Genomic DNA, 12,904 nt, shown 5'->3' on the forward strand with positions numbered 1-12,904 from the left:
CAAAAAACTCATACATCTCTCTACCTATGACTCTTAATTATTTGGCAAAAAGTATATTTTTAAGTTTTGCTTTGGGAAGTACTCCCTAAACTGTTCCAGTAGAATCCCCAATTCCTAGGTCTATAGAAAAATTAGAAAAAGATTAAGTGAAAATGCAGTCAAGAGCCATTTGTGTTTTATGTAACTGGCAGGTTTGGCATTCACCCACCAGGAAAAGAAAGGTACATGTCTTCCACACGAAAACCTCTTGTAAACAGTGTTCAAGAAGTATGAAAAAATGATTTCCTTTAGAACACATGCTAAACGTTATGGAAAGACAGCATCTGAGTGATAGGGCTATATTTTCACTGATTAAAGAATGGGTTAAAAAGAGTAATGTAACAGCAATTTTATAAAGGACCATATTGGTATAAAAGTACAGTTGTTAAGTGCCAATTTTGACTAAGTCAACAGTCTAGACAATTTCAGGAACTGTGGGGTGGATTCTGGAGCACAGTCTCTAATTCAGTCCTAGGTTTAGGTCTCAGTGGCTTGCCAGAGTCAGCTTCTGCAGTTTCATGAGAAGACAGCTTTTCTCAAAACTACATAACCTGAACGGGGCACTACCCCCCAGGCAGAGCTAGCTGGTTTTATATTCTAGCAGTTCAGTATGAAACTGAAACTCATACTTGTTCTACCCTCTAATTGTCTTGAGGCTTATAGTCCCAACGCAGAACAGAAACAAACTGTGATGCTCATTCATCAAAACTTGTTAATCTCTTCTGACACCAGTATTTTCTCAACGCCTCATAGTGGGAGTTTAGTAAAAATACTAAAATTAAAATTCAAAGAAATAAAGAAAAAAAAATTTTTTAAAGATTTTATTTATTTATTTGACGGAGAGAGAAACAGCCAGTGAGAGAGAGAACACAAGCAGGGGGAGTGGGAGAGGGAGAAGCAGGCTCCCAGCGGAGGAGGGAGCGCGATGCGGAGCTCGATCCCAGGACCCTGGGATCACGCCCTGAGCCGAAGGCAGACGCTTAACGACTGAACCACCCAGACGCCCCCCAAAAATTTCTAAGATTTTAATATTTTCTAAAATTTTTTTACCTAGATACTTATAACTAGTTACCTCAAGCTCTCAGAGAATTTTATTTTTTGGAACATATGGTAGTTGCTAGTAGTTACAATTCTGTAAATAAGATAACAGCAGAAAAACACAAACCAAATAATCACAGTGTCAGAAGTGAAAACTAGAGAAACTCTAGTTACAAACAAAACACTTTAGTTGAACACCCTTCCCTTTATAGATGAGAAAACTGTAACCAAAAGTGACAGGCAAGAAAGCCCATCCTGAAACCAGGGTTCCTGACTGCCACTCCTGTGCTGGTCTCACACTGACCAAAGAGCCTGTTCTGTGACAGTCAAGGTCATGCTGACAACCAGAGGCAACATCAGTTATGAAATCCCGGTGTGCTGGTATATATTCAGACAATGCAGTCTTATTTAGTGCTAAAAATGCAAAAGAGCTATCAAGTCATGAAAAGACATAGGCAAACCTTGTATTATGAAGTGAAAGAAAGAACACTCCCTTTTTATAACTGCCCTCTAACTTGTAGTCTCAATCACTAAGGTGGCAGGCAATCTCTTTCTCTCTCAGAAATGGCTCCAATCTTTCCATCAGTTAATTGCATTGGATGCAGAATGACCCATCTTTCCAGACACTTCTGATATTACAGGATTTATTTTACTTTCTGGTTATGGCTAAATGGAAAGCAACATTTCTACATCTACTAGCAAAATAAGAGAAACTGAAGGGAACAAAGGGGGTTCAAGTTTTCATGATATTGTCTCTTGTTAGATTAGTGCTTTCCTTCCCTTGGTCAAGAAAATTCCTACATGTGAGCTGGTCCAAACAGGGGGCAAGATTAATTCCTCTTTTATCTTTTTGCCTTCGTATTAATATACTAATAGCAAGCAGGACCTACTCCCCCCCACCCCCCGCCAATTAACCCACTACTAAGAACAACATCATAATAAATCAGATGTCATCTATAAACTAGTTATATTTTGTACTTGGTGGCATCTCTATCACTTATTTTCTTTAGCAAATCAAATTCCTCAAAATACAAAGCTTTAAAGTATGGCAAGAAAGAAGTTAGATTTTATTCCAATGTTCTTTCATCTTGTGCACACAGTGTCAAACCTTGCATTTCACACAGTCCACCATCTTAACAGACCACTGATATGCCAAAACACAATGATTTACTAGGTCATGCCATATTAAAAACATGGTTTTAACTCTATTACCTCTGGAAAACAAAGCTTTTTATTTTTTTTTAAAAGATTTTATTTATTTATTCGACAGAGATAGAGATAGCCAGCGAGAGAGGGAACACAAGCAGGGGGGAGTGGGAGAGGAAGAAGCAGGCTCACAGCGGAGGAGCCTGATGTGGGGATCGATCCCATAATGCCGGGATCACGCCCTGAGCCGAAGGCAGATGCCTAACCGCTGTGCCACCCAGGTGCCCCTGGAAAACAAAGTTTTTAAGGAATGTGGGTCTTAAGAAATCTATGACCTAAAATAGGTTGGGCCTTCTAGTTTGTAGTTTCTCAGGTTTTCCCCAAAGTTGACTATGAATAATGTTAATTATTCAGTTTAATAGGTTAATGGTTAATAGGTTAATGACAGTTTAATAGGTTTCTGGTTTAGTTTACTCATTTGATGGTCCACCAAAATTTATTAAGTACTGCTATATAACAAAGAATTTGTTTCCTCTTTGTTCCTGTTTCCTGAGAGGAAGCCTCTAAAAGCTTGGCATCTCCAAGTGATGATGCCTTTTATCATTCACGTTGTCCCCCTACTCTCTCATCATTAAACCGATGAGGTGACTCATGGTAGGTTCCTAGACAGTTTTAAGAGGACGGATGGATATGCCCCCTAATTGGACAAGACCCAACTGCCGTGTTAGGACTGAGGCTATAAGCCGGTGTTATCCTAATCTCCAGGGAAGGAAAGGGGACTGGAGATTGAGTTCAACCACATGATCAACAATTCATTCTATCAATCACGCCTAAGTGATGAAACCTCAATAAAAACCAGGGTGCCTGAAGCCCATGTGAACTTCCCTGGCTGGTGGTACACACTGATGTGCTGGGACAGTGACATGTCCTAAAGACACAGAAGCTTCACCTTTGTGACCCCCTTAGGCCTCACCCCATGCATGTTTTCACCTGACTGGTTCTGATATGTTTTTATGACAAAACTGCAATAGCAGTTTAACACTTTCCCAAGTTCTGTGAGTCACTCTTTTTTTTTTTTTTAGGATTTTATTTATTTATTTGACACAGAGAGAGAGAGACAGACAGCGAGAGAGGGAACGCAAGCAGGGGGAGTGGGAGAGGAAGAAGCAGGCTCCCAGCAGAGCAGGGAGTGCGATGCGGGGCTCGATCTCAGGACCCTGGGATCATGCCCTGGGCCGAAGGCAGACGCTTAACGACTGAGAAATCCAGGTGCCCCTCTGTGAGTCATTCTAGTAAGTTACTGAATCTGAAAGGATAATGGAACCTCCCAATTTGTAGCCAGTAGGTCAGAAATGCAGGTGGTTTGTGGACTCCAGAGCTTGCAGCTGGTGTCTGAAGGGAGGGGGCTTCTGGGAAACTATGCCCTTAACCCATGAAGTCTGCCATAACTCTGGGTAGTTAGCTTCAGACTTGCACTGTAAGCACCCACTCAGAATGTGCCAGGCCCTGAACCAGACACTTAGCTACACTAACAGACATGGTTCCTGTCATCATGGCACTTACAACCTTGTGGAACAGAAACAAGTAAAGAAACACACAATTACAAGTTGAAGAGTACACTCCATTTCAGGAAACAATATAATACATTCCAACAAAGGCTACTTGTGGGAAACCATTCAATATCAACCAAATCTGACTACTTGAATGCTTGTTTGACAGGGACAAAGCAGCAATTTAAGACTCTTTGGATGACTGGGCTTTCACACCTTTTGAGGTGCAAAGGTGTCTGAGGAACTGTCAAACTACACAGAATGAAGTAGTTTCCAGGTGTTTCCCTAATCTGAAAACAGATCAGGGCTGCAAGGGCAAGGGTACTGGTAATCTCCTACTCAAAAGCGGTACCACCTTGGAGCAGTTGTTTTAATCCCCTCCGCCGATCCCCATACATTTGGTGCCTTCAACCAACAACAATTTGGCATAACAAAATGGAATGCCAGATGTTTTAGTTTTTGAGACAAAGAGGAAATTTCAAGCAGGCTCCACACCCAGAATGGAGCCCAACATGGGGGCTCGATCTCACAACCCTGAGATCATGACCTGAGCCCAAATCAAAGAGTTGGAAACTTAACCGACTGAGCTACCCAGGTGCCACAGAATGCCAGATGTTTTCAACTAGCTTTTGAATTCCTACCTCTCCAGACATAAGATTTAGAGTGCTAGTGGTACATCACAAAAAAATTTCTTTTCCTGTTTGCAAATTTGCTGGTCTACTGAAATTACATAAAAACTACCATATAACAAGTGAAGGTCAAAGGGGAAAAAAATTACCATGCATGCTGTGCTCCAAATGTCAGCCGGGGTGTTATAGCCAGATCCTATCAGAACTTCCAAGGAGCGATACTGCCTTGTTTGAATATCTTCAGTGAAATGTTTGTGCTGAGTAAATGGAGAAGGAAACAGTATATTAAAATTCACTTATTCTAAAAAGTAACAAATTATGAAAAAAATGGAGATTAAAATAAATCTTTTTTTTTTTTTTTAAGATTTTATTTATTTATTCAACAGAGATAGAGACAGCCAGCGAGAGAGGGAACAGAAGCAGGGATGGGAGAGGAAGAAGCAGGCTCATAGCGGAAGAGCCTGATGTGGGGCTCGATCCCATAACGCCGGGATCACGCCCTGAGCCGAAGGCCAGACGCTTAACCGCTGTGCCACCCAGGCGCCCCTAAAATAAATCTCTTAAGTTTTCCTCAAACCAGTGTTCATTTAGCTAGTTTCCTCAAAGTATCATTTTGATGCTATTAGCTCCAAACAGTGCTTTAATGCCCCATCCACTCCAAATTATTTTTGCAAACATATAAGTTTCACCTTAATATAGATACACAGATTAGGGAATAACAATCACTTTTTAAGAAATGGAAAACTATTACCCCAAGCAAAAATTAAGTAGGTCTTGTCTACAGTTAATAATATTGGCGAATTGTCAACTTTTTAGGTGTAGCAGGTGTCAGGGTTACCTGAAAGAATCACCTTTTAGAAAGCCATATTTAGGAATGAAAATAAGATACCAGGGATATAGTTCAAAATAATCTGGAGTGGGTGGCAGAGTGGGGGTATAGAAGAAAACAGAATGGCAATGAGTTGATAATTGCTGGGCGATGTTAGTATAATGACATAGGGTTTCAGTGTTCCCTTCTGTTTTCGTATAGGTTTCAAGTTGGCCATAATGAAAAATATTGCAGAAAAAAGATTAAAATGAGTTATAGACACAAAACAAAATCCAGATAATATTAAAAAACATGTAACAAAAAAGTGTGGAAGATGATTTTCTAATCCTACTGGAATTCAAAACCTAGGAAGATCATTTTTTATTTATTTAAGTAATCTCTACACCCAGTGTGATGTAGAGAACTCATGACCCCAAGATTAAGAGTTGCATCTTCCTCCAACTGAGCCAGCCAGACACCCCAAGGAAGAACCAGCCAGGCACCCCAAGGAAGAACACTTGTGAAGAGGAGATATTAGGCAGAGAAAGCTTCAGGTAGAAAACCAGCTTTGACTAGAGCTCCAAAGGGACAATGACTGGTCAAAAAGAGCAACTCCTGTACCCCTGGTAGAGGGAGCATCACCAGTAAAGGCACAGAAAGACATCTGTAGAGCCACATGCGTTTAATTGCCAGGAGAGAGAGTCTGCATTTCACCTGGCACCACTGCGTGTCAATGCACAGGACAGTGTGCTGCAGCAAGACTGACAAGACATCTGAGGACACCATTCCAGTCATGTTCTGGTTGGTGGCCAGTAATGAAAATCTGAACACTGGTCGTAGAAATAGAGGGAAGAGTAAACCCAGGGACAGTCAAAGAATAAGCAGAATTTAAAAATTCAACGGCTCTATGTGGGAGACAGTAGGAAGACCCAAAAGGAACTCAGTGGCAGAGGCCTAATGGGTTAGCTGTCTGCTGACAGAAACAGAGAGTGAGAGACTTAGGGAAGCGGTTTTGCAGGAAAACAATGGGCTCAGATACTGAGTTTGAAGTGGAAATGTACTGCGGGTCATTATGATACTATGATTTATAAGACATATATAGCTATTCAGGTGTATAAGTCATTCAAAATGCATCTCTTATACATTTGGTCTTTAACCACTCTTTTTGGCTACAACTCCCTAAGCCCCAGGAACTTCTGGAGCAGTAAGAGCAAAAGGGAGTATATTTGTTATATATGGTCTCATGTCCTCAGTTCCTGAAAACACTTCAGAGCTGTAAAGGTAAAATGGGTATCTTATTCTTAAGCCCCTTTCCACCACAACTGAGTTTATGTTAATGAGCTGACTTTTGGAAAGCACCTTAAGAATGGGCGCTGGTTGCTAGAGGAACTAACTAACCATGAACAGAGTCCTACCCTCTGATTTCGGGGGAGGGGAGAAAGGCTAGGGATTGAATACTCACTAATGGTCAGTGAGTTAATCAATTATGCCTATGTAACGAAGCCTCCATAAAAATGCAAAAGGAGGGGGTTTGGGAAGCTTCCACACTGGGGAACCAGAATGCTTCCACATGCCATGGGGGAGGGCCCCAAGCTCCATGAGGACAAGCTCCTTTGAGACCTCACCCTATGTATCTCTCTCTCTGGCTATGGATTTGTACCCTTTAATATCCTTTGTAATAAATCAGCAATGTAGTAAGTAAACAGGTTTTTCTGAGCTTTGTTAGCCATTCTAGCAAATCAATCAAACCCAAGGAAAGGGTTGCGGGAATCTCTGATTTATAGCCAGTTGGTCAGAAGTACAGGTAACAACCTGGACTTGTGATTGGCATCCTGAATTGGAGGGGGTTGTTGGAACCTCCAATTTAGAGCTGGTTGGTCAGAAGCAAAGGTAACTTGGGCCTGCAACTGGCCTCTGAAGTGGAGAGAGGTCTTGTGGGACTGAGCCCTTTACCTGTGGACTCTCATTTTTCTCCAGGTAAAAAATGTCAGAATTGAGTTGAATTCTCAGACTAGTGTCCAAGAATTGCTTGGTGTGGGAAAGCCTTCACACACACACGGACTTTAGAATTGGGTCCAGACATCCTTTTCAGTGATATATTTAGAACAAAGAATATGCTATTCAAGGGAGTTGTCTTTACTCCTTATGCCTCACTACTGCCTTAAAAAGATGCTGTAAATGATAAATGAGGTCAAGAATCAGCAAAAGTAAAGAAGGTGGATCAGACACAAACACACACAACCACTCACTCCTAAAACTCCACCTTAGCAAGAACTCAGCATTAATTTTTAAATCATAAACGGACAAAGACAGAGAATGACAAAGAAATTAGAGCAATAAAATTTACAAGTTGAAAAACAGATCACTGGTAAACATCTTAGTGGATCCAGGAAAACTGAATATGCCACTGGTGAAAGCTGAGAAGCATGAGGACGTATACCATAGTACTCCTTGCCTCAGCGCTCAGGGTTTGGCAGTATCAGGTATCACTGCAAGTGAGGGTAGGATTTAACACAGAAACACTGCTTTAGGGGCTCCTGGGTGGTGCAGTCGTTAAGCGTCTGCCTTTGGGTCAGGGCGTGATCCCAGCGTTCTGGGATCGAGCCCCACATCAGGCTCCTCCGCTGGGAGCCTGCTTCTTCCTTTCCCACTCCCCCTGCTTGTGTTCTCTCTCTCACCGGCTGTCTCTCTGTCAAATAAATAAATAAAATCTTAAAAAAAAAAAAGACTAAAAAAAACCCCAAAACACTACTGTTTAAACATCTTTTAAAGGGGACCTGCCTGGGTGGCTCAATCAGTTAAGCATCTGACTCTGTTTTGGCTCAGACCACGATCTCACCACCCTGAGATGGAGCCCCAGGTCAGGCTCCATGCTCAACGGAGAATCTGCTTGTTCCTCTCCCTCCACTCCTCCCCTTCCCCCCACCTCGCACTTTCTAGTGAGTTCTCTAAAATAAATAAATAAAATCTTAAAACAACATCTTTGAAAGAAACAGGGCTCCAGAACACAGGGCATGATGCACTCTAACGGCTTCTTCCCTGGCCAGACAGATCATTTGGAGGTTTTCTCTGCAGTGGGTAAAATAGGGTCTCTGGAGGTTGCTCCACACAACTGAGTGGACAGTACCATTCTGAAAACAGGGCAATCAAGTGACTATGTAACTGCATGTTGAACCCCCTGTTTTCCTGCAGAAAGAAGGCAACAGACAACACATAGGAAGAAAAAAATGTCAAAAATGGGATAATAAATTACATCCTCTGAGAGATAATCAGAGAACCAAAGAACTCTTGAAAGGTAAAAATGTAACAGGAGAAATGAGAAAAAATAAAGCTTATAATAACTAGTCAAGAAATCTCCCAGAAAATAAAGTAAAAAGAAAATGACAGAAAATAGGAGAGAGGTAAGATAATACCTAATACTTGAGTAATGAGATTTCAGAGCTAGGTAATAGAAACCGAGGAAATATAAGAAAAGGAAAAACCTAACCAACCAACCAACCAATCAAATAACAAAGAGTCAAAACCAAAGAACCAGAGTTTCAAAATTGAAAGCACACTCCAGGGGTGCCTGGCTGGTTCAGTTGGAAAAGCATGTGACTCTTGATCTTGGGGTTGTGAGCTCAAGCCCCACGTTGAGTGTAGAGATTGCTTAAATAAATAAACTTAAAAAAAAAAAAAAAAAGGTCCTTAGTATGATGGATAAAAACAGACCCAAGTGAAACACAGCACTGTGAAATAATGATCCTAGAGACTTTCACAGGGGAAAAGGTGTCGTACAAGGGATCAAGAATCAGAATGGCAATGGTCTTTAGCAGCAACAAGTCAGGGAACTAGAAGAAAATCGAGCAATGACAAACATTCTGAAGGAAAATTGTTTTCAACCTAAAACTTTGCATGCGGCCAACTGAGTGTGAAAGTAGGACAGAGACATTAGCAGATGTGCAAGGTGCACCCTCCCAGTCTCACACACCCCTTCTTGGGAAGCTTCTACAAGTTGTATATACTCCAAAAAAAACCAAACCAAAACAAAAACCACAAACAAAAAACAAAATAATCATTTTACAGTAAACCAAGAAAGATGACCAAAGAGACAGAAAGTAGGGGATATGAAGAAAGAGTAAACATAATCTCCAGGATGATGGTGAAAGGAAATCCAAATGGCGGTAATGCTGCAGGCCTACGGGGCAAATCCAACAGGTGAACACAGTTTAGAAGACTCCAGGTTCCAGACAGAGCTCTTCAGGAAGAAGCTGAAAGGATACTCAAGGTATCTGTATGCATTAAAGTATACATATTTATGCCACTGGGTGAAAGCGTGGGGTTGAATTAAGTAATAAACAGTACAAAGATGACTAAGTAATAAACAGTACAAAGATGACTAAGCAAATGAAATACAGTGTTAGGCAGAAATGGAAAGAGAATCAAGATATGCTCAAGATAGTGTTGGGTCCCAATAATGCAAACACGGAATGATTAGCCAAAATTATATTAAATTGGGAACATGGGGGATGGGTGAAGTGATGGTACGTAAATCCTGTATAATGCCTAAAACTGAAAAAAAAAATATTGGGAGCAGTACAGCCAAGTTATTTGTTAGCAATATGAAGGTAAATACTGTTGTGTGGGGAGTAAAAAACTGGCAAAGGGAGGGGACAGATTTTTGAATCAACATAAACTATATACATACATAATGATAAGAATATAGTATTTTAAAAAATCAAGCAACCTGAAAATCATATACAATTCCATTACTGAAGGCTAGATGCTGCTCTGCTGCAGAGATCAGTAAGATGTGGCATCTGACTAGGATCCAGCAGGACAAGACGCTGATGTCTAGTTCACACTGTGTCCTAGTACCAAGGTCAGAGCATGTGTATATTTGCTGAAGGAGTAAATGAATGAAAAGAAGGGAAAGTATAGGGACACATTTAGCACAGGGACACATTTTTTAAAAAGAGAAGAGACACGTAGACAAAAAAAGAGAGAGTAATTGTGGTAGAAAAAGTGACATGAAAAGATGCAGCAGAATAAAGAAGTGTGCCAACTGGGTAAGAAAATAATGGAGGAAGGTGTTCTAAACACAAAGGCCCAGAAGCTTGAAGCAGCTTGTGTTTGTACCATGTGATATGTGTGACAGAGCCAATGTGTTTCTCACAATTCATTTACTTAAATATTTACTGAGCACCTCCTAGGTACCAGGTTCTGTTCTAAGTACTGTAGATACAGCAGTGAACAAAAAAATCTGTTGTGATGGGACATACATTTAGGGAAAGGGATAGTAAGGAAACAACTATATAGTATCAGACTGTGAGTGTGGTAAGTGCTATGGAGAAAAAAAATTGAGGGGGGAGAGGAAGACAGAGACAATACATGAATGAATATAATAAAGGTGTATGGGTTTGGAGAATGGTGGTTTGCTAATTATTTTAGGTGTTCAGGGGAAGATCTCCCTAATGACAGCTGAATAGGTACTTGAAGAAAATGAGTGAGTTGTACACATTATCTTGAAAAGAAATCCAGGCAGAAGGAGGACACCATTTGCTTGGTGGTGTGTAAGACATGGTCAAGACTTCGGCGTTCATTTCGAGGGAGGTCACTGCAACTCACATTTAAAAGGATCACTCTGATAGCTGTGTTGACAACAGTCTGTAGGGGGCACGGGCAGCTGAAGGGAGTGAATGAGTAGGCTACTGCGCTCATCCAGGTGAAGACTGGCTGGCCTAGACCAGACTGTGGTATGGTGGAGTAATTCTAATTACTTGAAAAGTTTTTCCCCTTTCCTACCAGTCAGTATAAGCTCTGACTTCATTTTTTTCTAAAAGGTTATCACAATATCCTAGAAGTGAGATCCTTCTAGGGTATGAATCATTAGGTACAGGATGCCATATGGAATAAAGAATTTGATGTATAAAAATAAATGTAAAACCTATTAAAGTGGATTTAAATAACGCAGTTTTTGCTTCAGCAATCTTCAACATTCCTGTTTACAAAGTATATGACTCCGAGTAGTTCATTTGTGCAAATCATTCTACTGTAGATTTCTGAGGTGTCCATTAAAATAATGCCCTCCCCCAAATTCTTAACTAGGTAAACAACAGTATTAACAGGACACTATACAACAAAAATCCATTTTAAAAAAAGCACCCAACTTTTGACTTAGGAATTCTATGTTTAGGTCATGTCCTAAGGACAACCACACAAAGATTCATGAGTAAAGATGCCATCACAAAGAGCTATCAAAAATGTGTAAACACTAAGTACATTAGAGAATACTACATAACCAACTGAATTTGATATAAATTTCTGGTTGGTAAAGAAAGTGTCCAAAATATGTTAAATGAGATAAAAGGTCACAATCAGTAAGTCAGATTCCAATTTTGAAAATAACGGGGAAGTATGAACATAAGCATCATTGAGCATGAAAGTGAATTAGGATACAGATGAAACAAGATTGGCCAGGAGTTAACATTACTGAATCTGAGTGATAGGTACCTGGAGTGAGAGTGGGGGCTGTTTTATTATACTACTCTCTCTACCTCTGTAAGTATATTTGAACTTTCCTATAATGGAAGATTAAGAAAAACGTGAAAAAATAGTCACTAAAATGTTAACTGGCAATCTGGGTATAGACCTGCAGATGTTTTCTTCCTTAACACATTAAAGTTCAAATTTTCATGCATTCCTAGTCACTTCAAAACACAGCACTAAGGCAAGTTTAACTTACCACCCAACAGGCATTTCCAAGATCAGCAATCTTCACTTGGAGCTTTTCTGCATTTTTTGGCTCAAGGGGATTAACAAGAAAATTTCCAGCAGTGGATTTTCCTATAGACAAAGGGTATCATTAATAAGAGTGTTTAGTGAACACAAAAATACCCAAAGGTTAATAAAATTCTCTGAAGCAGTATACCCCAGGCCTTCAACTGGAAAACTTCACTAAATTTAAGATAAAGAGACTACAGCAACACCCTCAGTTTATACAGTTAAAACCGACCTCTGCCTTCAGAGCAAGTGACAGGCTGTGCACCTACTATATGACCAACACAATTCAAAATTAGCTAAAAATTTACACATTGAAGGTAACTTGGGAACCTGCTATGAAGCTTTATTTACAAAGATATTGGTAGATTTAGAGTAGAAATTCATGAATATGCTATTCAGTGAAGGAGTACTGGGAAAGTATGTCTGTTCAGGTACCTTTGTTGTCCAATGGTCCATTTTGTTCTTGCTCTTGCCCGTCTTCACAGGGTATCTCCGCCCGAATGCTTTCTTGAAGTTGGCTGATGTCCTGTTCACTGAATGACTGGTCTACATTTGGTGAAGCCTGGCACATCATGGTATCTGACACCTCAGAGGTTACAGGTGTGCAAGAGTCTGTTTCTTGAGATGTGCTGCTGTCTCCATTTTGGGAGCTTAGGAAACTAGGTTCCTGCTTCAAATTTTGGACATCACAGTCATTAGCATTACGTAGATCCTCTTTAAGCCTCAATGTTTCTTTATTACTGTTTTCAGTATAATTAACGATTTCAATTACTCCATTGCAATTAATTTCTGCTGCACCACCCTCTACACCACGTTCCATAAGTGTTTGATCCTGGTCAATGGTACTTGACTCTTCTAAGGAACAAACAGACAAAAAGGATGTATGTGTATGTGTATGAGTGAAAGAACAAAAAAATTTCTCCACAAGATTA

General features: G+C 40.3%; 1 protein-coding gene across 1 annotated transcript in view; it reads right to left on the reverse strand.

Annotated features, from left to right (window-relative positions):
• SRPK1 (SRSF protein kinase 1) overlaps window positions 1-12,904 on the reverse strand; it is a gene marked incomplete at its 5' end in the record, with an annotated part of 81,061 nt that overhangs the window by 8,257 nt on the left and 59,900 nt on the right. The window contains 3 exons of the mRNA XM_034661687.1: window positions 4,552-4,659; window positions 11,935-12,035; window positions 12,408-12,827. Of these exons, the coding sequence (XP_034517578.1) occupies window positions 4,552-4,659; window positions 11,935-12,035; window positions 12,408-12,827 (629 nt within the window). The remainder of the gene's footprint in view (window positions 1-4,551; window positions 4,660-11,934; window positions 12,036-12,407; window positions 12,828-12,904) is intronic.

Source organism: Ailuropoda melanoleuca, chromosome 5 (genome assembly GCF_002007445.2).
Source record: "Ailuropoda melanoleuca isolate Jingjing chromosome 5, ASM200744v2, whole genome shotgun sequence".
NCBI classification, from domain to species: Eukaryota; Metazoa; Chordata; class Mammalia; order Carnivora; family Ursidae; genus Ailuropoda; species Ailuropoda melanoleuca.